General features: G+C 45.5%; 1 protein-coding gene across 2 annotated transcripts in view; it reads right to left on the reverse strand.

Annotated features, from left to right (window-relative positions):
• Positions 1-26,539, reverse strand: part of LOC138641476 (b(0,+)-type amino acid transporter 1-like) — a 174,924-nt gene that overhangs the window by 27,152 nt on the left and 121,233 nt on the right. For both annotated transcript variants that reach the window (XM_069728974.1, XM_069728975.1), the window contains exon 2: positions 20,128-20,259. In XM_069728974.1, the coding sequence (XP_069585075.1) occupies positions 20,128-20,259 (132 nt within the window). The remainder of the gene's footprint in view (positions 1-20,127; positions 20,260-26,539) is intronic.

The raw sequence follows: 26,539 nt of genomic DNA on the forward strand, positions 1-26,539 counted from the left end.
GGTGTTCATCCTCGTTTTTCTTCTGGGCAGGTTGAGCCTTCTGACTGTCCTGGTGTGGATTCTGTGGTGGACAGGTTGCAGCAGATTTGGGCTCATGTGGTGGACAAGTTGGTGTTGTCTCAAGAGGAGGCTCAACGTTTTGCTAATCGTCGTCGGTGTGTTGGTTCCCGGCTTCGGGTTGGGGATCTGGTCTTGTTGTCTTCCCGTCATGTTCCTATGAAGGTTTCTTCTCCTAAGTTTAAGCCTCAGTTTATTGGTCCTTATAGGATTTCTGAGATTATTAATCCGGTGTCTTTTCGACTGGCGCTTCCGGCCTCTTTTGCTATCCATAATGTGTTCCATAGATCTTTGTTGCGGAAATATGTGGAGCCCGTTGTTCCCTCTGTTGATCCTCCAGCCCCTGTGTTGGTTGATGGGGAGTTGGAATATGTTGTTGAGAAGATTTTGGATTCCCATTTTTCGAGGCGGAAGCTTCAGTACCTGGTCAAGTGGAAGGGTTATGGCCAGGAGGATAATTCTTGGGTTTTTGCCTCTGATGTCCATGCTGCTGATTTGGTCCATGCCTTTCATCTGGCTCGTCCTGATCGTCCTGGGGGCCCTTGTGAGGGTTCGGTGACCCCTCCTCAAAGGGTGGGTACTGTTGTGAATTCTGCTCTTGGGTTCCCTCCAGGGGTTGTATGTGGGAATGCAGTTGTCTCTGACTCGCAGTCCTGGCCAGGTGTATCGGATGATTACAATTCTGACTGGGATATTTAGGTGTGCAGGATCCTTTAGCCCTTGCCAGTTGTCAATGTTCCTTGTGAAGTGTTGGATCACTTCCTGGCGTCTCCTGCTTGCTGCCAAATTCAGCAAAGATAAGTGTTTGGTTTTTGTATCTGTGGCATACTGCTGTGTGCTTGTTTCAGTTTTATTCCTGCTCTGATTGCAGGATTCACTGGAGTTGCAGATTTACGCTCCTACATCTTTTAGTTAGATGTAGGAAGTTTTTTGTATATTCTGCTGTGGATGTTTTGAAGGGTTTTGTACTGACCGCACAGAACTCTGTCCTATCCTGTCCTATCTAGCTAGAGTGGCCTCCTGTGCTAATCCTGTTTTTCTGCCTGTGTATGTTTTTTCCTCTCCGACTCACCACCAATTTTTGTGGGGGGCTATCTATCCTTTGGGGATTTTCTCTGAGGGAAGATAGTATTCCAATTTCCATCTTTAGGGGTATTTAGTCCTCCGGCTGTGACGAGGTGTCTAGGTGTGTTAGGTACACTCCACGGCTACTTCTAGTTGTGGTGTTAAGTTCAGGATTGCGGCCAGTATAGGGGCCACCTTCTCCAGTGAAAGTTCTCATGCAGCTCCAAGGTCACCGGATCATAACATTGGTCCTCCTGGATGCACAAGTTACATGAGTGCCTTCTTGCTACGCTACCTGCAACATGACCCTCGGATTGTCAGAATCCGAAGTAATGCCGACTACTGGGTTGCCACACTCTTAGATCCCTGATACAAAAGCAAATTTGGCTAAATAATTTCTGCCATAGAAAGGGATTCACGCATGCAGGAGTATCAGCAGAGACTGTTACAGAATCTAACATCTGCTTTTCCACAAAACACCAGTGGTGCACGTAGTCAATCTCTGAGTTCTAAATTGCCAACTGTGGGACTATCGAGTCAGCATTCAAACCGTAACAGTAACATCGTATCTGGTGGTAACAGCAATTTTTTCCAATCGTTTCATGATTTTTTTAGACCATCCTTTGCAAGGCCACAGGAGACAAGAAGTCTGACGCACAGCCAATGCCTAGAGAGGATGGTACAAGAGTATCTCTAAGTTAACATCGATGCCATGACTGTGGAACTGGACCCTTGCTCATTTTGGGCTTCCAATCTTGAAAAATGGCCTGAGCTCACCACTCACGCCTTGGAGATCTTGTCGTGCCCTGCAGCCAGCGTTCTCTCTGAACGTGTGTTCAGTGCTGCTGGTGGTGTGCTGACAGATAAGCGCACGCGGCTGTCCAGTGACAATGTAGACAGACTAACGTTCATCAAGATGAACAAATCCTGGATCCGCAAGGACTTTTCTACCCCTGTGTCACCTTGGGGAGACTAAAAGCTTGATGATTTTTGAAAATCACTTCACCAACCGTTTTAAAGAACTGTGGCGAAATTGATGCCACTTAAGTGGTGTCTGTGGCCGAATTTTTGGAAAAAATGGAGACTCTTTTATTTAGTCCCCTTGCTGAGTTTTACATGACATTGCCATCGTCAATTCCAGGTGGGTGGGGTCGTTGGCAGAGTTGTTTCCTCATACTATGGCCTGGGATTCAGAGGTCTGCTCCAAAGCTTCAGTGTCTGCTAGTCAGCAGAGTAGCCCAGCCACCCATCGCCTGTTTACCTAAGTACTATTTTTAATGGCATGTAGCCCAGGAAATCCTTTTGGGCCTAATAGAATTTGGTCCTGCTTAGCAGCGTACTTCACCCATGAAGCAAGCTATACTGCCTGTTTACCTAAGTACTATTTTTTAACGGCATCTAGCCCAGGAAATAATTTTGTACCTAATAGCATTTTGTGCTACTCAGCAGAGTACCCCACCCATGAAGCAAGCTACACCGCCTGTTTACCTAAGTACTATTTTGTAATGGCATTTAGCCCAGGAAATCCATTTGAGACTAGTAGAATTTAGTGATACTCAGCAGCATACCCCACCCATGAAGCAAGCTACACCGCCTGTTTACCTAACTACTATTTTGTAACGGCATCTGTAACGGGGAAAACCGTGCTGGGGTACCTTTTTCAGTACCACCCCGTGTTTCAGGAGGTCCACTTTGCTTTGGCTGGAGTCTGAATGAAGGACGCTGGCTGGAACTGCTTGGTTACATGGGCGCATATAAAATCTCACTGCTTCTCCACGTATTTCCAGTCTGACAACACTTTATTCACAGGACACAGAATATATCACACAGATACAGAGGGCAGACCAATAGAAAAGCAGCAGGCCAGACATACATTACAATAGCCGCAGGGGGCCGGAGCCTGCCGATATTTACTATGGGAATTACAAAGGCGGAGGGAGGACAGAAGGGGGATATCTTGTCCCCTCTGCCCAGGGGCGCAGCCTGTGGGCTGATGCATCTCACATGGAACCTATTATACATACATATAACTCAACATATTCTGGGTGCTGTGGGGTTCCGTAACATGTAACACGGCTCCCCTTTTCAGCGACGCGATCGGCATACACAGTCTGATCCTTAACGGATCGATTTGGGGATGTCTGAAGTTTATGGGGTTGGTACAAGTTCTGTTTGTCGACTTAGTCCATCGGCGTTACCGTTTTGTTTGCCGAGTCTGTAGTGGATAGTGAAGTCCAGAGGTTGTAGGGCTAAACTCCACCGCAGTAATCTGGCGTTGTCTCCGGAGACCTGATTAAGCCAGACTAGGGGATTATGGTCCGTTAGGAGGGAAAACTGTCATACATACAAATATGGTGGCAACTTTTTGAGTGCCCATACTACCGCCAGGCACTCCTTCTCGATGGCCGCATAGCTTACTTCACAGGGCAGTAGTTTCCGACTCAGGTAAGCTACCAGGTGTTCTTGGCCATCCGGCCCAACTTGGCTCAGTACTGCCCCCAATCCAAACATAGAAGCGTTGGTGTGAACAAGGAAATGTTTAGTTGGATCGGGTGCGGCCAATACAGGGGTATTGGTGAGGGCGTCCTTTAGCTGGCAGAAGGCTTCCTCACACTCTGGGGTCAAGGTTACCTGGCGGGGTTGGTTCTTATGGGTCAGATCAGTGAGGGGAATGGCTACGCTGCTGTAATTGGGAACGAATTTCCTGTAATACCCCGCTGTCCCTAGAAATGCCATGACCTGGGTTTTAGTGCGTGGGGTGGGCCATTTGGCTATGGCCTCAATCTTGGCTGGTTCTGGTCTCTGTTTCCCACTTCCCACCCAATGCTCTAAATACTAAACCTCTGCTTTACCCACGTGACACTTGTTTGGGTTCAGGGTGATTCCGGCCTTGTGGATCCTGTCCAATACTGTCTCTATGTGATTTAGATGCTCTTCCCATGTCACGTTGTAGATGGCGATGTCGTCCAGGTAGGCACAAGCATAGTCCTGGAAACCATCCAGAAGCCGGTCAGCCAGCCTCTGGAAGGTCGCCGGGGCATTCTTCATCCCGAATGGCATAACTCGAAAATGGAATAAGCCTAACGGGGTGACAAATGCTGACTTGGGAATAGCGTCAGGACTAAGGGGAATTTGCCAGTAGCCTTTGCATAGATCGATGGCCCCCGCCAGCCGGTCTAACAACTCATCCACACGCGGCAAGGGATACGCATCCGTCACTGTTTTCTCATTGAGCTTACGATAGTCTACACAAAACCATGTAGTCCCATCCTTCTTAGGCACTAACACTACGGGGGATGCCCAGGGACTATCTGACTCTTCAATGATCCCTAAACGCAACATATCTTGTATCTCTTGTCGCATCCCTTCTCGTACAGACTCAGGGATGCGGAAGGGGGGTTGTCGCAGGGGGGTCTGATCCTGGGTCTCAACCTTGTGTTGTGCCAGGCGAGTGTACCCTGGTCTCCCCAAAAACATCCTCTGTCGCTGCCTCAACAACTCCTCCGCCTGCTGTCTCTCCCGGGGGCCTAGGTATTCACCCACGTGTACCTGGTCCCATGTTTTAGACTGAGTCCTTTCCCCTAAGACATCAGGCAAGGGAAGTCTGGCTAAATCCTCTGCTTCAGGTGCACAGATGGCCACTACCTCTTCAGGGCACTCCCGGTAGGGCTTCAGCATATTCATGTGGAACATGCGGATAACCCTGGGGTCGTCACAATCGGCGACATTATAGATGGTGTCGGCTATTTTCCCCACTACGTGGTAGGGCCCCTGCCATGCAGCTTGGAACTTGTTCTGCCTAGTGGGCTCTAACCCCAGGACCTTCGGTCCTATTTCCAAGGTGCACTCTCTGGCCCTCTGATTGCACCATACGCGCTGGCGCCGCTGGGCCACCTGCATGTTCCCACGTACAGCTGGGGTCAGCTCCTGTAGGCGGTCCCAGAATTGCAGCACATAGGGTACAATATGTACCCCTTCTATGATGCCCTCCCCTTCCCAGTGTTCTAGCACTAAGTCTAGGGGTCCCCTTACCCATCTCCCGTATACCAGTTCGAACGGGGAGAACCCCATGGATTCTTGGGGCACATCCCGATAGGCAAACAGGAGGTGAGGCAAGAATTTCTCCCAGTCCCTGTAGGTCCTGGTAAAAGTCCCAATGAGTTGTTTTAATGTCCCGTTAAAGCGTTCACACAACCCATTGGTTTGCGGGTGGTATGGGGCGCTTCTAATGGACTTTACACCGCACAGCTTCCACAGTTGGTTGGTCACCTCTGCTGTTATCTGGGTACCTTGGTCCGAGATAATCTCCTGGGGAAATCCAACCCGTGAGAAAACCTGGAGCAGGGCAGCCGCCACCGTCTCTGCCAGTATGTTAGGTAACGCAACCGCCTCTGGACACGGTGTACACACGAATAATCTACCACTGTCAATATATACCTTTTCCCTGATGGAATGGGTTTGGCTAATGGCCCTATCAGATCGAACGCTACTCGGCTAAATGGTTCCTCCACAATGGGGAGGGGGCATAATTTGGCCTTGCATCGATCTCCCCTCTTGCCAATGCGCTGGCAACTGTCACAGGTCTGGCAGTACTGACGAACATCATAGGTTACCCCCGGCCAAAAGAAGTTTTGTGTCAGACGATGCTTGTTGCAACTGACGCCGAAGTGCCCGGCCAAGGGTATGTCATGAGAGATTCGCAGTAACTCCTGCCTATACTTCCAGCTGTTGTTTTACAGTGGGGCTCGTTCCTGTGTGGTGCTGCTCTGTGATCCGGTAGAGGAGTCCCTGCTTCCATATAAACTGTTCCCCTTCCAGTACCCCTCTCCCCTCCTGTGCCTTCCCACGATATCCCTCCAATGAAGGATCCTCAAGTAACTCCCTCTTAAATTCATCTGTGGTGGCCAAAGCAATGTGTCTGGCTATGGGAATACGTGTAGGGCTGGGATGTCTTACTTGGGCCTCCTCTGAGTGTGATTCCGCCTCCGCAGCTCGAGCTTGTCTCCGGGTGGTCACAGGATATGTCTCAGCCAGAGGGGCAATGAAGAAGGCAGACAACATGGGCCCCAAGTAATTTCCCAGCAAGACGTCTGCAGGCAAATCCTCCATCAAGCCGACCTCAACAAGGCCATCCCCGACTCCCCAGTTCAGGTGAATCCTGGCAGTGGACAGTCGATGTATGGCTCCCCCTGCTACACGGACTGCCACTGTACGGTCCGTCTTCTCTTTGACGAGATGAGGCTTCACAAGGGTCAAAGTTGCCCCTGAATCTCTTAGTCCCTGCATACGTTTCCCATTAACCCACACGACCTGTCCATGCTGTTGTCGATTATCTGCCCAAGCTGCCTGCATGGGGTCTACTTCCCTCCTTCCAAATATTATCTGCATGTGAATCTGCACCCTACTATTCATCTGTCTCCACACCCTCCATGCACATAACTGCACTTGATACTTGACTATTGCACTTAAATACACGGGCTGATGACCGGATCATGCAGCTTTATATGAAAATCCCTATTTATTATAATTGCCAGACCTGAAATAACAAGCACTTTTACCTATTGTGTCCCTCCATTTCCTTGTAGATTGTAAGCTTGCGAGCAGGGACCTCACCCCTAATGTCACTGTTTAAATTGTCTTAATTTGTACTGAATTTATTGTCTATCCATGTCCCCGCTTAATTGTAAAGTGCTGCGGAATTTGTTGGCGTTATATAAATAAAAATTATTATTATTATTATTACTTCATGCAGCACTTTCTCCATCTCTTCCACCCCTTGGTTAGTCATAGCCCCCAATGCCGGGTCAGCTTCACCTTGGTAGCAGTGTACAGTAGCCCGGCTGAAGGTAGCTGTTCCCGCCTTTGGCCACTGTGTATGCTGAGTCCGGTTAGGACATTGTCTTTCCAGGTGGCCCAGCTGACGGCAGGTGTGGCATCGCGCCCCAGGGGAACTGTGGTAGGCCAGGTTTCTAGCAGGTCCCCCTACAATCTTCGGTGGTTTGGGCCCCTCCAAGTCCATGGGCGGACCCCTAGTGACCATCTTTGATCCAGAAAACTGAGGCCTCCTGGCATCATGATGTTCATCGGCCAAACGAGCGGCTTCCTCAAGAGTCGTTGGCCACCTGTCCCAAAGCCATTCCTGTGTCTCGTGGGTTAGTCCATTAAAGAATCGTTCTAACAAGACCAGCTGGAAGACGTCCTCCTTAGTGGTTGCTTGGTACCCTTGTAGCAGTGACCGCCGTAATTTACAGAAACTTTTGGCGGTATGCCTCTGGTGTCAGCGCATATCGGGCCAAGATCACTCCTTTGATCCGCTCATAGTCCATACATTCCTCATCAGGTACCGTGTGATAGGCGTCCGCTGCCCGGCCTGTCAGCTTGCTGGCCAGAATCTGAACCCGTTCCTCCGGCTTCACTTGATGAAGGGCACACTGCCGCTCAAAGTTCTGCAGAAAGCCATCAATGTCTTCCTCTGCCTCCCCCAACTGTCGGAAGGCATTATACTGGATCTTTTTGTGCAGCTAGAGATATGGATGAAAACTTGTGAAACTATCTAGAACTGTTGATGTTGTCCAATGCAACAAATCAGCACCCATACATCACATAGCATGTACTGAGACTGCAGAATACATTACATAGGACCCATTAAAACTGCTGTATACATCACATAGGACACATGGAGACTACAGTATACATCACATAAGTTACACTGATACTCTGCTGTATATACATCACCTAGCATACACTGAAACTGCTATATACATCACATAGGATACACTGAGATTTCTGTATACAGCACATAGCATACACTAAGACTGATGTATACATCACAAAGGGTATATTGAGAATAATAATAATCTTTATTTTTTTATATAGCGCTAACATATTCCGCAGCGCTTTACAGTTTTTGCACACATTATCATCACTGTCCCCGATGGGGCTCACAATCTAGATTCCCTATCAGTATGTCTTTGGAATGTGGGAGGAAACCAGAGTGCCCGGAGGAAACCCACGCAAACACGGAGAGAACATACAAACATGCTGTATACATGACATAGGATACTCTGATACTGCTGTGTACATCACACAAGATTCATGGACACTGTGCTGTATACAGAGTACAGCTATATATGAAAAGTGACTGAGTAAATGCAAAATACATTTTTAATAAGGTTCACATTGTGTTAGGGCAGTCCGTTTAGCGCATAGCGCTACGGACTGCGCTAACGCAATGTCCCAAAAGGGATCACGTTTGCCGATCCCGATAGCGCAGATACCCGATCTGCGCTAGTGAGGAACGGACCTCGGATGCTGCAAGCAGCGTCTGCGGTCCGCCCGAAACTAACGGGACATCGCTAGCGCATGCCAAAAATGGCATGCGCTAGAGATCCGTTAGCACATTGCAGTCAATGGGTGCGCTAACGGATCCGTTGCATGGTGTTAATTGTGACAATTTCGCCATGTAACGGAGTCCGCTAGCGTTGACCCATTAACGCAATGTGAACCTAGCCTAAGAATATTTCATTTGTGAAACGATCCTGTGCAAAAATTTAATTTTGCAACTGCTGCAACCAAACTCTTCTGAAAACTGGAGATATTTCTTTCGTATCTCTGTGAAATATATTTGGCCAACTCTTCTTAACAGCATTAAATATATCTCATTTATTGTTAGTTTTCCTTAGATCATTAATACAAGCAAAGATAAGAAACTTGTGATATTTCATCCGATTACCAAAAAATTCCATACTAATGAAACTACACTCTTCCTCCCCTCTGTCTCCAACACTGATCACAGTAGGCAGTGTGCAGGAGCACGGGATTCACTCCTCTTCACAAGGCAACACCCACTACTTCTCCCCATCAGGGTATAAAAGACATACTACCTCTAAGGACAAAACTTCAAAGAGCGATTGTACGAATAAGACCCGGGATTGGGTCAACACTCAACTCATAACTTTTGTTGCCTTAATATCCTGCCCAGAATAATTGTCTCTGTACACATATCTGCCTGCTTACACGTTTGAAATCACGTTTGAAGTAGCTTCCTCTGTGTCTCCTGGACATTGCACACAGAAAGAAGAGGAGCTCCTGCTCCCCTATCTCTATTTGTGCATAGAAACGCAGCATGAAGGACAGATAAAGAAAAGAGAATGCTGACTTAACAAAGGTATCATTCTTTACAGTTACAGTAGTCAAACCATAGAATAGAATATTTTAATTCTAGAAATAGTAATGGCTGATAAATAATGTGTCAGAATTAAATGAGTGAATCTTTTGAAATTTGAATTTGCTAACCTAGCCAAATTTTCCCCAAAAAAATGCATTTGCAGCAAATATTCACAAACTTTGCCAAATTTCCATCACACAATGTGTGTGACTCTTTGTACTGGAAACCTTGTAATTACATATTTGGGGGAGGAAGAGAGACAGAGGGTGACCATACTGACCATAAGAGCTTACACTCTACAAGAGGCAGTGAGAGAGAGGACCTCACTGACCATAAGAGCTTACACTCTACGAGACAGAGAAAGAGAGAACACCGCTGATCATAGCAGCTTACACTCTACAGGAGAGAGAGAGAGAAGACCCCACTGACCATAAGAGCTTACACTCTACAGGAGAGTGAGTGAACACCGCTGATCATAGCAGCTTACACTCTATAGGAGAGAGAGGACCCCACTGACCATAAGAGCTTACACTCTACAGGAGAGTGAGAGAACACCGCTGATCATAGCAGCTTACACTCTATAGGAGAGAGAGGACCCCACTGACCATAAGAGCTTATGGTGCACCCGCTAGAGCCATGGGGTACCTGGGCCGGGTCTGGTGGTCATTAAAGAGATAGTCATGGTGGCAGTGACCTGGTTCAAGGGGTTGTTTTGGAAGAGAATAAAGAATGTTCGTGACGCCACCTGTGGTATTCGGTCAGGGATGACTGACGCTGCTTAAAGGGGTCCACTGGGGAAGGTGGTATTGCAGCAGGGATGGTATGATTTCCCACAGGTGAAGCTTAGTCCGCAGGGCTCCCGGTGTAGTGGGCAAAGATGATAGATGGTATAGAGCCAGAAAGAATTGAAGGACACAAGATTGCAATCTCTTTACCTCTTACTGATGACTTTCCAGTACACAGGTTACAGGTGGTCTTTAAAATCCGGGCAGCCTGGAAGTGACTTAGAATCCCTTTAGCCAGGTGGGGTTGGAAGCCTTCCTTACTGCACTGTAATGTGCGTCCTTTGCTGCCTGAGGCTTCTCACAAGGTCCTCTCTCTCTGTCCTACGACAATACACGCATGGCAGGCAACGCGAGCCCTTTTTACAGGTGTCCTACTTGCGGTGACTCCGGGCTCTATAGGCTGCTGTGCCTTCAGGTGCAGTTGTGGACAGGTGACTTGAAATCTCCTTCCCTCTGGTTTCTGCTGTGGGGCATACATTCCCACACAGCCTCGGACTCCTGGTGTCTGGATCTTGAGCTTCAGCATGGATGGAGGTCAGTTGCAGCTTCCCTCCAGCTCCGCACTTCTCCTGTGCTCCTTCTCCCCTCACACTCTCCTACAGACTGCACTGTCAGGAGCTGCAGAACCATGTGTCTGATCAGCTCTAGCTCTCTTCTTGACTGACTGCTAACTCCTCCTCTAGCCAGAATGCATAGGGAAGGTCCCCTGAAACCAGATCTAGAGCTTCCCCTTCTGGCCTGGAATCAGAACAGTGTTGTTTGTATGTGTGACGCCCGAGGGTCCTGGTCGTCACAGTAGCATTGCTTCCATCACAGGGGAGGTGATGTTACGCTTGGAGGCAAGAAAGGATAACTGTCACCAGGTAAACACAAGCATGCAACATGTTCACTCTCGAGGCCAATAGGGGGAGCTTTTGATCCTATTTACTAGGTGACTCCCCATATATATATGGTAGTTTGGAGGGAAAGTTAGACAGTTCTTGCTAGGGAACAGACTGGAGCAGTCTGTGGCAGAAGAAGGTGTACGGAGCTGTGTAGCCGCAGTGCTGCAGCTCCTGGGAAGAGATTATACAAAAGCTGAATATATTGCAGTGAGCATGTAGGAGAGAGAAGCACAGGAGAGGATACCAGTGGGAGACCAGCCACAAGCAGGCTGCCTCCTTCTGAGGTGCAGACACCGGTAGCCGGAACACCGAGGTTGTAAGGGACTCCACAACTTTACATCAGAGACCGGCAGGACAGCTGAACTGCAAGTTACCTGTCCGCCCTAATACCCAGGAGGCACGGTGACACCTATAGAGTCCGGGGCATGCTAGATTCCTTGTAAAAAGGCTCAAGTCACCTCACCAGTCATACGGGTTATGTACTATCCTATAAGGGGGACAGAGATAACATCTGTGAGGACCTTATATGAAGCCATAGGCAGTAAGGAACTACAACACCACCGCGCTAGAGGAAGGCTTTGATTTACACCTGGATAAGGGGACTCCCAACTTGCCTCCAAGCTGGCCAGACCCTGCCTGCCCTGTGATCTGGTTTCCTGGACTGTGGCTGCCTGAAGTCATCAGTAAACAAGGTAAAGAGACTGCAAACCTGTGTCCTCGTTCTTTACTGCGCCATTTACCATCTTCCATCTACACACCGGGAGCCCTGGGGATATACTTCACCTGTGGGAAGTTATGCCATCTAGCTGCCATAACATCACCCCAGAGGACCCCTTAAAGCAGCGTCGGTCCCCACTGACTGAATACTACAGGTTGGGTAATGAACATAATCTGTATTCCCTTTAAAGACCTTCCCCTTTTACATGGGCGCACAGGGCCACGGACCAGTTTGCCACCGTGACATCCCCCTGTGAACACCAGACCCGGTACCGGGTACCCCATGGCCCTGGTGGGTGACTCATCTGTGTTACCTCTTAAAGGGATCCTTGTTGCTTCCAGTCATGGCCTCACCCTCCCCCGAGAGGAAGGCCATTCCACTGTGGTACCCAAACTCCTGGGGTGTCACAGTAACACTGTACAAGACAGAGAGAGAGAGAGAGAACACCACTGATCATAGCAGCTTACACTCTACAGGAGAGAGAGAGGACTCTGCTGACCATAAGAGCTTACACTCTACAGGAGAAAGCAGACCCTGCTTACCATAAGAGCTTACACTCTACAAGACAGAGAGAGAACACTGCTGACCATAAGAGCTTACACTCTACAGGAGAGAGGACCCTGCTGATCATTGCAGCCTACACTCTACAGGAGAGAGAAAGAGGACCCCACTGACCTTAAAGCTTACACTCTACAGGAGAAAAAGGATGAGCTTACACTCTACATGAGAGAGAGAGGATTCTGCTGACCATAAGAGCTTACACTCTACAGGAAAGAGAGAGAACCCTGCTGACTATAAGACCTTACACTCTACAAAAAAGAGAGGCTTATCCAGTGACCCTGGAGTTGGAAAACAACTCTTTTGTGCAAATTGTACTCCACTAGGAACCGGTGATCTCTGATGACTCACGTTCTGATCATCACTGTACAAGGTATAATATTGTATAATAATCCATAAGATGTCATAAATGCAGGGCATTACAGGGAGGCCCGAACAGCAATTCAAAATAATGTTAGTCCACTCTCTGATACTTGAGCAGCATGGGAAATGGTGGCAGGAAAGGGTTTTTTTGCGAATCAAAGTTAAAAATATTTGAAATCGCATGAAACCACAAACTTCAGGAAATGTGACTGAAACAAAATTTTCCACGGATCCGTCTGCTCATCTGTAGCCAGAATTTTACAAAAAAGGGTAAATGTTTATCTAAAGCCAAATAGCACTGTGGGTTATATCGAGGAATGAATGGATTATAAATGAGGACAGCTGAACTTGATGGATTGACTTTATTATGTCATTTTGGAACCCTTGTAAATAATGCTCAGACCACATTGACTTTAACATCACTTTTTATGAAAAAATTCCACAGCAGTTATTAGCACCTATGAATTTGGAGTGCTGCCTTTCATTATATTTGGCTGTTTATATATCTAGGAGGAGAACTGCAGTGTGCGAGTAGCTTTTGTTCAAAGGAGCACTCTGGAACTCCTGCGGATTTCCGCCTATCACTATGCCACATTGGCAGGAGGCGACAGTATGAAGAGTTATCAACATGATAAAATGTTACTAATCTAATCTCCCCAAATAAAGCAGAAAACCTGTTGTTATGTCTTTCTCAGGGGGCGGTTTATTTTTTCCTGTATGATGCTGTCAATTGGTCAATGTCATACAGGGGAAAAAGTAAATGCCCCATCGAAGAATCTCTGCTACTCCCTTGAGTTAAGGAAAAAGTGGCATCGAAACTTCAGTAGCCCATAATATAACTCTGCAATGCTGTAGAGAAAAAAAAAACACAAAATCTGTCCACAATCAAACTTGTGATATTGATAAGCATTGATGTCTTGCTGTAGTCTTAAACGTGTTCACAACCTTTAAACTGATAGTATATACAGTGGGGCAAAAAAGTATTTAGTCAGTCAGCAATAGTGCAAGTTCCATCACTTAAAAAGATGAGAGGCGTCTGTAATTTACATCATAGGTAGACCTCAACTATGGGAGACAAACTGAGAAAAAAAAATCCAGAAAATCACATTGCCTGTTTTTTTTAACATTTTATTTGCATATTATGGTGGAAAATAAGTATTTGGTCAGAAACAAAATTTCATCTCAATACTTTGTAATATATCCTTTGTTGGCAATGACAGAGGTCAAACGTTTTCTGTAAGTCTTCACAAGGTTGCCACACACTGTTGTTGGTATGTTGGCCCATTCCTCCATGCAGATCTCCTCTAGAGCAGTGATGTTTTTGGCTTTTCGCTTGGCAACACGGACTTTCAACTCCCTCCAAAGGTTTTCTATAGGGTTGAGATCTGGAGACTGGCTAGGCCACTCCAGGACCTTGAAATGCTTCTTACGAAGCCATTCCTTCGTTGCCCTGGCGGTGTGCTTTGGATCATTGTCATGTTGAAAGACCCAGCCACGTTTCATCTTCAATGCCCTTGCTGATGGAAGGAGGTTTGCACTCAAAATCTCACGATACATGGCCCCATTCATTCTTTCATGTACCCGGATCAGTCGTCCTGGCCCCTTTGCAGAGAAACAGCCCCAAAGCATGAGGTTTCCACCACCATGCTTTACAGTAGGTATGGTGTTTGATGGATGCAACTCAGTATTCTTTTTCCTCCAAACACGACAAGTTGTGTTTCTACCAAACAGTTCCAGTTTGGTTTCATCAGACCATAGGACATTCTCCCAAAACTCCTCTGGATCATCCAAATGCTCTCTAGCAAACTTCAGACGGGCCCGGACATGTACTTGCTTAAGCAGTGGGACACGTCTGGCACTGCAGGATCTGAATCCATGGTGGCGTAGTGTGTTACTTATGGTAGGCCTTGTTACATTGGTCCCAGCTCTCTGCAGTTCATTCACTAGGTCCCCCCGCGTGGTTCTGGGATTTTTGCTCACCGTTCTTGTGATCATTCTGACCCCACGGGGTGGGATTTTGCGTGGAGCTCCAGATCGAGGGAGATTATCAGTGGTCTTGTATGTCTTCCATTTTCTAATTATTGCTCCCACTGTTGATTTCTTCACTCCAAGCTGGTTGGCTATTGCAGATTCAGTCTTCCCAGCCTGGTGCAGGGCTACAATTTTGTTTCTGGTGTCCTTTGACAGCTCTTTGGTCTTCACCATAGTGGAGTTTGGAATCAGACTGTTTGAGGGTGTGCACAGGTGTCTTTTTATACTGATAACAAGTTTAAACAGGTGCCATTACTACAGGTAATGAGTGGAGGAAAGAGGAGACTCTTAAAGAAGAAGTTACAGGTCTGTGAGAGCCAGAAATCTTGATTGTTTGTTTCTGACCAAATACTTATTTTCCACCATAATATGCAAAAAAAATGATAAAAAAACAGACAATGTGATTTTCTGGATTTTTTTTTCTCAGTTTGTCTCCCATAGTTGAGGTCTACCTATGATGTAAATTACAGACACCTCTCATCTTTTTAAGTGGTGGAACTTGCACTATTGCTGACTGACTAAATACTTTTTTGCCCCACTGTAAATACGTTTTCGCTTTAATTTGGACAGAGACTTTGATTCCTATTTAATTTATTTCATGTGAATCGAATGTTTCTTTTCATGCTTTTAGGTCTCTCCAGATCCCAGAGAAATCAGCAAAATGGAGGTGGGCCGGCCATGATTTTGCTGAATTGAAAATTCCCATTAAGTGAATCACTAAAATATTGAATTAAGGAGTATCTAAAGTTTTAGAAATATTCAAAGCAAATTCAATTTGCCTCAAAGTAATTAGCTCATCTCTAATTCACTGTCTTGTAGTAATTTATTATATTTATTAATTTGCTACACTCCACCTCAATTTGGATGCTTTACACAAAAAGTGATGGTTGGATCCCCAAAAGGTTGTTGTTTTTTCAGTATATATATATATATATATATATTAATGCATTTGAAGTCCAAGAAAGTAAATGTAAAGTTATTCCAACCAGCACTGTGTCTGGGCTCTCCATGCTGATCTTCAATCAACATATAAGACATTATTATTAATATAATTCTCCAGGTATTGTAAGATTCTGCAAAGTTATAAAGAAGCAAGATGCTACATCAGATCACAGCGGCACAGTCTCACCAGGAATCTAAAATCATTCAGCTCTCAGATAACTCTACAACAAAATCGTACATACATTTATATCTTACGTGGACATAATCTCATTTTAGGTCCATATATTCTAGAATATATCTCTATAAGAGTTACAACTCTGGTTCTCAGATTGTAATTTTAGAATATAATGCTTGATTTCACTCAGCAAGAGTAAAAAGATGAAAATAAATCTGTGTGCTGCCACTATTAGGTGGAACGCACTACATCTGAATGCTTACAACTCTCATTTATATCACTAAGGCTACGTTCACATTAGCGTTGCGCGCCGGTGCGTTGGCGACGCAACGGTGACGCAACGCGCGACGCACCAAAAACGCGCGCAAAAACGCTGCGTTTTGCGACGCGTGCGTCGTTTTTTGACGAAAATCGGACGCACGAAAAATGCAACTTGTTGCATTTTCGTGCGTCCGACACTAGCGTCGAAAACGACGCACATGTCGAAAAACGCAAACAAAAAAACGCACGCGTCCCCTATGTTAAACATAGGTGCGCGTCGCCGCTGCGTCGCCGCTGCGTCGCCAACGCAACAGCGACGCACATTAGCGTAACGCTAATGTGAACGTAGCCTAAGTCTGCCTACAGGAGTGTCCTTGGTTTTAATCCGTATACACATTAGATAGCGATCAAACAAGCATTGGCCAGTGGCATAACTAGAGTCTGATGAGCCCCAGTGCAAGATTTGAACTGCCCCCAATCCTGATTATATACCGTATATATATATATATATATATATATACAGTGGGGCAAAAAAGTATTTAGTCAGTCAGTAATAGTGCAAGTTACACCACTTAAAAAGATGAGAGGCGTCTGTAATTTACATCATAGGTAGACCTCAACTATGGGAGACAAACTGAGAAAAAAAAATCCAGAAAATCACATTGTCTGTTTTTTTAACATTTTATTTGCATATTATGGTGGAAAATAAGTATTTGGTCAGAAACAAACAATCAAGATTTCTGGCTCTCACAGACCTGTAACTTCTTCTTTAAGAGTCTCCTCTTTCCTCCACTCATTACCTGTAGTAATGGCACCTGTTTAAACTTGTTATCAGTATAAAAAGACACCTGTGCACACCCTCAAACAGTCTGACTCCAAACTCCACTATGGTGAAGACCAAAGAGCTGTCAAAGGACACCAGAAACAAAATTGTAGCCCTGCACCAGGCTGGGAAGACTGAATCTGCAATAGCCATCCAGCTTGGAGTGAAGAAATCAACAGTGGGAGCAATAATTAGAAAATGGAAGACATACAAGACCACTGATAATCTCCCTCGATCTGGGGCTCCATGCAAAATCCCACCCCGTGGGGTCAGAATGATCACAAGAACGGTGAGCAAAAATCCCAGAACCACGCGGGGGGACCTAGTGAATGAACTGCAGAGAGCTGGGACCAATGTAACAAGGCCTACCATAAATAACACACTACGCCACCATGGACTCAGATCCTGCAGTGCCAGACGTGTCCCACTGCTTAACCCAGTACATGTCTGGGCCTGTCTGAAGTTTGCTAGAGAGCATTTGGATGATCCAGAGGAGTTTTGGGAGAATGTCCTATGGTCTGATGAAACCAAACTGGAACTGTTTGGTAGAAACACAACTTGTCGTGTTTGGAGGAAAAAGAATACTGAGTTGCATCCATCAAACACCATACCTACTGTAAAGCATGGTGGTGGAAACATCATGCTTTGGGGCTGTTTCTCTGCAAAGGGGCTAGGACGACTGATCCGGGTACATGAAAGAATGAATGGGGCCATGTATCATGAGATTTTGAGTGCAAACCTCCTTCCATCAGCAAGGGCATTGAAGATGAAACGTGGCTGGGTCTTTCAACATGACAATGATCCAAAGCACACCGCCAGGGCAACGAAGGAGTGGCTTCGTAAGAAGCATTTCAAGGTCCTGGAGTGGCCTAGCCAGTCTCCAGATCTCAACCCTATAGAAAACCTTTGGAAGGAGTTGAAAGTCCGTGTTGCCAAGCGAAAAGCCAAAAACATCACTGCTCTAGAGGAGATCTGCATGGAGGAATGGGCCAACATACCAACAACAGTGTGTGGCAACCTTGTGAAGACTTACAGAAAACGTTTGACCTCTGTCATTGCCAACAAAGGATATATTACAAAGTATTGAGATGAAATTTTGTTTCTGACCAAATACTTATTTTCCACCATAATATGCAAATAAAATGTTAAAAAAACAGACAATGTGATTTTCTGGATTTTTTTTTCTCAGTTTGTCTCCCATAGTTGAGGTCTACCTATGATGTAAATTACAGACGCCTCTCATCTTTTTAAGTGGTGGAACTTGCACTATTGCTGACTGACTAAATACTTTTTTGCCCCACTGTATATATATATATATATACATCCCATCCTGGCATATTCCCCCATTCTGCTGCTGTTCGTTAACGTATAGAAAATAATAAACCACTGAACTCACCAGGGGCATACACTGAAGTCATGGAGCCCCATACCAGAAGTATAATGCACTCCCCATAGTCCGCCATATAGTATAATCCACAGCCCATAAACCTCACTATAGTATAGCGCACCCCCATAGGCCTCCATACAGTATAAAGCACCTTCATAGTCCTTCATATAGTATAATACACTCCCATATTCCTCCATATAGAATTCACCCCCCATTTTCCTCCGTATAGTGCACCACCATATATAATGCACAGCCCATAGTCCTCCATATTAGTATAATACACAGCCCTATTTCCTTGATATAATATAATACACAGCCCATAGTCATCCATGCAGTATAATGCACAGGCCATAGTCATTCATGTAGTATAATGCACATGTTCTGTATGATAGAGCCGCTGCCAGCTGAGCATTCTAGTGTTCTGTATGAGAAAGCCACTTTCAGCTGAGCATTCTAGTGTTCTGTATGAGAAAGCCATTGCCAGCTGAGCATTCTAGTGTTCTGTATGAGAGCCACTTCCAGCTGAGCATTCTAGTTATCTAAATGAGAGAGCCTCTACAGGTTGAGCATTCTAGTGTTCTGTATGAGAGCCACTGCCAGCTCAACAATCATGCTTGTGTTCCATATGAGAGTGTCAATGCTGGCTGAGCATTCTAGTGTTTTGTATGAGAAAGCCACATCTGACTAAGCATTCTAGTGTTCTATATGAGAGTACCACTGCTGGCTGAGGATTGTAGGGTTCTGTATGAGAAAGCCACTGCCAGCTCAGAGAGCAATCTTGTGTTTTGTACGAGAGTGCCACTGCTGGCTGAGCATTCTAGTGCTCTGTATGAGAGAGCCCATGAGGGCCGGGCAATGTTGAGTTCGCTATGAGAGACCCTGTGTCAGATTCTTCTAGCAGAGGCTTATCATCAAGAACAAACATGAATCAGCCATTGAAATTCTAACAGTCGAATCCTTCTCTCCCCTGACATCATCTGAAAGGGGAGAATCGGGAGGCCCAAAAACACATTAGAACTCTAGGCTGAAAGACGTTGATCATTTAACACTATGGCTGTCTGAACGTTCAAGGGAAGACATTTTATTAAATGAATGAGCAGAGAAATTTGTACCCAAAAACAATGTGCTTTTCCAGCTGGACAGAAAAGCCTAAAAGTGATACCTAATGAGGTTCCTAGCAAAGAGGATCGCCTTGTCGTTGGCTGCTGGGCAGACATGAATTGGCCAATTTATGTGCTAAGTATCTTAATATTAATCTATTTTCTAGTGCAGTAATGCATTTCCAATTATATATTCAATGTTTGCCTGTTATATCATTAAAGAGTGCAGCTTTATTTGTTAGTTATACAAGGAGGTGGCTACTCTTAGCTTGCACCTCTTCACACTGCACCTCTTCACACCAGTTTGCTGTTGGGAAGTGATGGTCAGTCCTTACTATTTTAATGAATTTACAATACAGCATTTTGCTTTTAATTCATTTTGCTGGATTGAAAAATCTCTTTTCATCCCTAGGATGGGGGACATGTACAGGGTGTGCACCCCTGGTGAAAATTGCTGTTATTGTAAAGAGTTAAGCAAGTTGAAGATGAAATGATCTAAAAAGGGCCTATAATTAAAGAGCAAATAGAACCAGCTTGCGGGAAGGGGGAGGGCCCAGTTCCAACTTTTTCACTAGGGCCCATCGGACTCTAGTTACGCCACTATATATGGATCCTCATTGTATCCACAAATTCTCACCTGAATAAAGTGTAAGAAGTTTGAAATCTGAAATATTAAAAACTTTGAGATGATAGAGTGGGTTTCAGATCTCATTTTGTAAGTTCTTCAGTCTTCTCTCATATGTGATAAATGACCTCAACTGTTGATGTTCTGTAGCTTCTGGGTTCATTAACAAAATGGAAATCACTGTACCTGAAGATACAATCTCCTTGGGTGTCAGAACTGTGAGGTATGAGATGTTCACGAGCAGATAGAAGACAATCACTGCACACATGGCTGTTAATATACTGTGAGGGATGTTTTTACTTGGGTTCTTTATCTCCTCTGAAGAATAAAAAAGAAAATTAATCAATAAAAATGAAGCGAAAATCTTGGCATAGAAAACTTTTTTAAGAAATGACTTTTTTCAGAAATAAAATGAGAATCATCATTCATCATTGTTGTGGATGAAATTGTTAAAGGCAGATAGAATAACAATGCCAACTCGAATATCATAATACATAGCCCTTTATTTTGTTTCAGCCATTCCTTGAGAAAGTTCTGTGTAGGGGTAATACAATTTAATCAGCAGAATTGGTTTTAGTATTTTGCAAACAATTTTTGGAATGATAAAACCTTTAGTTGACCAGTATTAGCTATGAATGAATAAGCCTTGTGCACATACCATGTCCATTCTATAGACCTAGATACTCTCTGTGAGACACTATATCTTTCCCTAAAAGTAATAAAATATATCTAAATTATAAATAGGTCAGCAATATTGGATGAGATTTTACTACATAGGTCTTTATTAGGCAAAGGGTGCCCCATTATGGATCTGTACACCATGAATCCAAAAAATGCCATGTGCACAAGCAGTAACATACACAGAAGACAATGGTCCCATGGCAAGGTTTGGGAGAATGTTGATCCTACAGAAGCTCCCTAACTGTGTAGTATGTTATATATTTTTTAATGATTTCAACACTCCAATTAATTAATACGAATAATAGAGATATTAATATTGGTTTCAATCAGTTAATATATAATATATAGTATAGCCTTACTGTATGGAGTTGGCAAAAGGTAATAGACATTTGTTCAACCATTCAACCATATATCAATTGTTCCAGATGGTTACCAAACAAATGAATGTAAATGAACTAGCTAAATGACTGGTTCATTTGTTGTCAGTTAATTATTATTATTATTATTATTTATTGTTATAGCGCCATTTATTCCATGACGCTTTACATGTGAGGAGGGGTATACATAATAAAAACAACTACAATAATCTTAAACAATACAAGTCATAACTGGTACAGGAGGAGAGAGGACCCTGCCAGTGAAGGCTCACAATCTACAAGGGATGGGTGAGAATACAGTAGGTGAGGATAGAGCTGGTCATGCAGAGGTTTGGTTGATCGGTAATTACTGCAGGTTGTAGGCTTGTCGGAAGAGGTGGGTCTTCAGGCTCTTTTTGAAAGTTTCGATGGTAGGCGAGAGTCTGATGTGTTGTGGTAGAGGGTTCCAGAGTAGGGGTGATACGCGAGAGAAATCTTGTATACGATTGTGGGAAGAGGAGATAAGAGGGGAGTAGAGAAGGAGATCTTGTGAGGAACGGAGGTTGCGTGTACGTAAGTACCGGGAGATGAGGTCACAGATGTATGGAGGAGACAGGTTGTGGATGGCTTTGTACGTCATGGTTAGGGTTTTATACTGGAGTCTCTGGGCAATGGGGAGCCAGTGAAGGGATTGACAGAGGGGAGAGGCCGGGGATTAGCGGGGGGACAGGTGGATTAGTCGGGCAGCAGAGTTTAGAATAGATTGAAGGGGTGCAAGAGTGTTAGAGGGTAAGTCACAGAGCAGGAGGTTGCAGTAGTCAAGGCGAGAGATGATGAGGGCATGCACTAGGGTTTTTGCAGATTCTTGGTTGAGGAATGTACGGATTTGTGAAATATTTTTGAGATGAAGTCGGCAGGAAGTGGAAAAGGCTTGGATATGTGGTTTGAAGGAGAGATCAGCGTCAAGGATTACCCCGAGGCAGCGAGCTTGTGGTACTGGGCAGAGTGGGCAGCCATATACTGTAATGGATAGGTTCGTTGGGGGGGTCGCGTGAGATCGGGGAAAGATGATGAATTCTGTTTTGTTCATGTTAAGTTTCAGAAACCTAGCAGAGAAGAAGGATGAAATAGTGGACAGACATTGAGGGATTCTGGTTAGTAGGGAGGTGATATCTGGTCCAGAGATGTAGATCTGTGTGTCATCAGCATAGAGGTGATACTGAAAGCCATGAGATTCTATGAGCTGTCCCAGGCCAAAGGTGTAAATGGAGAAGAGCAGGCGCCCTAGGACTGAACCTTGTGGGACTCCGACAGATAGTGGGCGAGGTGAGGAGGTGGTGTGTGAGTGGGAGATGCTGAATGTCCGGTCTGTTAGGTATGATGAGATCCAGGATAGGGCCAAGTCTGTGATCCCAAGGGATGAGAGGGTCTGTAATAATAGAGAATGGTCCACTGTGTCAAAGGCAGCCGACAGGTCGAGGAGGAGGAGGACAGAGTAGTGTCGCTTGCTCTTGGCGGTTAATAGGTCATTGGTGACCTTAGTTAGGGCAGTTTCAGTGGAATGGTGTGACCGGAAGCCAGATTGTAAGCGGTCAAAGAGGGAGCAAGAAGAGAGATGGGAGGACAGTTCAAGGTAGACGTGTTGTTCCAGTAGTTTGGAGGCATAGGGGAGAAGTGATATAGGGCGATAGCTAGATACAGAGGATGGGTCAAGAGAAGGCTTTTTGAGGATAGGTGTGATGGAGGCAAGTTTAAAGCTTGAGGGGAAAACACCAGTTGTTAGTGATAGGTTGAAGAGATGGGTTAGGGTTGGGATGAAGACTGTGATGAGGTTTGGGATGAAGTGGGATGGGAGCGGGTCAAATGCACAGGTGGTTAGATGCGATCTTGAGAGTAGAGTGGAGAGTTGATCTTCTGTAATGGTGGAGAAGTTGGTTTTGGAGGCGAAGGGCTGGGAAGTTGGGAGGATGGGCTCTTGGGGTTGTTGACCAAAACTGTCTCTGATGTTATCAATCTTCTGCTTGAAAAATGAGGCAAAGTCTTCAGCTGAGATAAGTGGAGAGGGAGGAGGTGCTGGGGGATGGAGGAGAGAATTGAAGGTGTTGAATAACTGTTTAGGGTTGTGAGACAGGGAGGATATGAGAGATGAGAAGTAGGTTTGTTTAGCTGTGGTGAGTGTGGTCTTGAAAGTAGTGAGGGACTGTTTGAATGCGATGAAGTGCTCGTTGGAGTGGGATCTTTTCCATCTGCGCTCAGCAGCCCTGGAAGCTCGCCTCAGTTCTTTGGTCAGGCTGGTGTGCCAGGTCTGTCTGTCGATTTTGCGAGCTTTGGTATGTGTAAGTGGGGCAGCAGATTCCAATGCCACAGCTATTGTTGTGCTATATAGAGCGGCAGTGTCATCCGCATTGTGTAAGGAACTTATATCTGTGAGAGGGAGGAGGGATTCAGAGAATGTTAATGACTAGTAATTTACATTTAGTGTACACTTTACACTTATCTTCAAAGATGAGAGATCTTCCTAGGCCTACATATGTTGATTGGAGGTCTTAAAGCCCCCAGGGATGCCAGGTGGTGCAGTCTTATCTATTTGGTCTTAAGGCTTCAGTATACATACCAGGATAAACATCAAACATTTAGAGAAGTTGCAATGGAGTTGGTTTAGGATATAAATGATGAGATGCAAGAGAGACACACAGGGAGACAGATTGGATGAGAGAGGACACATTGTGCTTGGGCTCTCTTGTTTCCTGGACGATCAGTGATGAACTCCTACCATGCTAATGAAATGTATGACTTATGGCTTTATTGATTATGTGTTATTTTGAGTGACTGTTTCTTTTTATTATCTTTTATTAAGTAAATACATTTTAGTTTATTCAATTTTCGTGTGAGCATTTATTTATTCATCACTAGAGTTGAGCGACTTTTACTTTTTTCGGATCGAGTCGGGTTTCAAATTTGTCAAAAGTCGGGTCGGGTGAAACAGATTATTTCGAAAAGTAGAGGGCCGACCGAAACACGAAACCCAATGCAAGTCAATGGGGAATCAAAGTCGGCAGTGAGTGGAGGACAGGAAAACACCTACAGTGCCCATTTTAATGCCAAAAACATCAATTCTTATTTCTTAAGCTTGTCAATCTTAATTTACTTTATAATAATAGTTAGGCATTGAAAACAGGGGGTCATTTGGCTAAAGTTGTGGGGGGGTAGGGGTGGCTCAAGATTTTCGTGGGCCCAGGAAATGCGGAATACGTCACGGCGGTGGAGCAGGGAGAGGTAAGTATTTCAACTTTGCAAGTGCTGTGATCCTGAGCAAGCAGGGGGGCCCACTCGTTGGCACTTGGCACTGGCACAGGGCCCCTCATAGTACGGCGGTGTGTTTGACGGCGGGTGGCGCCTCCCACTGCCAGAGACACTTTTGCGTACTATGAGGGGTCCTGTGCCAGTGGCGTCGCCAATGAGTATGCCCCCCCCCACCTGATGAAGGAACCTGCACTTTCATCTGCACCTTCCTCTTTGTCCCCGTGTAAGGTGGTATAGTATGCGGGAAGGGGAACCTGACTTTCAGCGGGGTCAGATTCAGGCTGTGTAGAGTGCAAGGGGAATGTAGTGGTCTGGGTCAATGTATCAGCAGACTTATCTAGCAGTGGCTGGGCAATGGGCAGGATGAGGAGGAAACACAGATATAGGCCCAAATAATAAAGTAGGCTAAATGCAGTTCAAAATTGGTAACAGGACTAAACAGGCGGCATAGCTTTGTTCAGTGGAGGACAACTGTAATGAGTGGCACAGACACAGTTGGCCCAAAATAAAAAAGTAGGCTAAATGCAGTTCAAAATTGGTAACAGGACTAAACAGGTGGCATTGCTTTGTTCAGTGGAGGACAACTGTAATGAGTGGCGCAGACACGGTTAGTAGACCCAAATACAAAAGTAGGCCAAAAGCAGTTCAAATTTGGTAACAGGACTAAACAGGTGGCATAGCTAGGTACTGGGGTGGGCTCCTCTGCTGAGTAGCAGACAGTGGTAGAAGGTGCAAAGTATTAACTGGTCTAAATGGAGGCCAGGGCCCCGGTATATTTTAACTATCATCTATCATTTCAACAAATTTGTATTGGCAGTGCCATTGAAGGAGTTAACAGCACAGACTACACAGTGGTGGAGCAGGGAGAGATAAGTATTGCAAGTGGTAGAGCACTGTTCGAGCTGGGGGGGAACACTTTCTCGTGGGCGGCGGTACTGGCACAGGGCCCCTCATATTACGACGGTGTGTCTGACATTGGTTGTGCACCACCACCGTCAGAGACACTTCATTGTACTATGAGGGACCCTGTGCCAGTGCCGACGCCCAAGAGTGGGAGCACCCACCTGTCCAGGCAAACGGCACTCGCACGGGTACTTGCGCCAGGTGGTGACCACAGCCCTGTGGGGGGAGTCAGCCCATTTAGGGAGGTATAAAAATGGCCTATGGTGGACATTCAGCAGCTACAAATGGCGGAATTGGAGAAGTCTGTAAGAGGAGACATTTTTCAGGCAAGCTACATGTCAGCAGGAGAAGGTGTGGCAAAATAATTTGAAATCGATGATTGGTTCATTTTAATGAAGGTTAGATCATCAACATTCTGGGTAGCCAGACGTGTCCTTTTTTCGGTCAGTATTGAACCAGCAGCACTGAAGACTCTTTCTGATAGCACACTAGCTGCTGGGCAAGCGAGTTCCTGTAATGCATATTCTGCCAATTCAGGCCAGGTGTCTATTTTAGATGCCCAGTAATCAAAGGGGAATGACCTGTGAGGGATAACATCGATAAGGGAGGAAAAGTACAGTTCGTAACCATACTGGACAAATGCTGTCTCCTGTCACTTTGAATCCATGCAGTGGCAGAAAGTGGCTGGAAGATATATGAAAAAATACAAGGACTGTAGTACAATTTCAATCTCCCTACAATGATCTCAGGAAAAGAATGGCAGCAATAAAAAGGACTGCTGGACACAAAAGTGTGGACAAATAAACAAGATAACTGTGCAGAAAGGAGCAACAGGATTTTTGCTTTTAAAAAAGCAGTTGGTTTGCACAGTGGCGTGCAAACAGCAATGCAGCTATCAGGGAGCCTTACAGAGCTACAGAGCTGATGCACAAAAATATAGCCTCCACTGTCCCTGCAAACAAATGGTGGTGTTGGACAGTGGAAATCGCAAGCAGTTTCGAGGCTTAATCTTCCCCCCCTAACTATATCCCTTCTGATGAAGCTGCAGCAACCTCTCCCTATGCTACGATCGGCAGAAGTAAGATGGTGATCGGCATGCACGCCCCTTTATAGCCCCTGTGACCCCGCAGAAAGCAAGCCAATCACTGTCATGCCCTTCTCTAAGATGGTGGGGACCGAGACCTATGTCATCACGCTGCCCACACTCTGCGTCCTCCTTCTTTGGATGAAAAATGGTGCTGAAAGAGTCATACGAAACGCGACTTTGGCGCGAAGATCGCCGACCTCATGGCCGATCCCACACTAGGATCGGGTCGGGTTTCATGAAACCCGACTTTGCCGAAAGTCGGCGATTT

Source organism: Ranitomeya imitator, chromosome 6 (assembly GCF_032444005.1).
Source record: "Ranitomeya imitator isolate aRanImi1 chromosome 6, aRanImi1.pri, whole genome shotgun sequence".
NCBI lineage: Eukaryota > Metazoa > Chordata > Amphibia > Anura > Dendrobatidae > Ranitomeya > Ranitomeya imitator.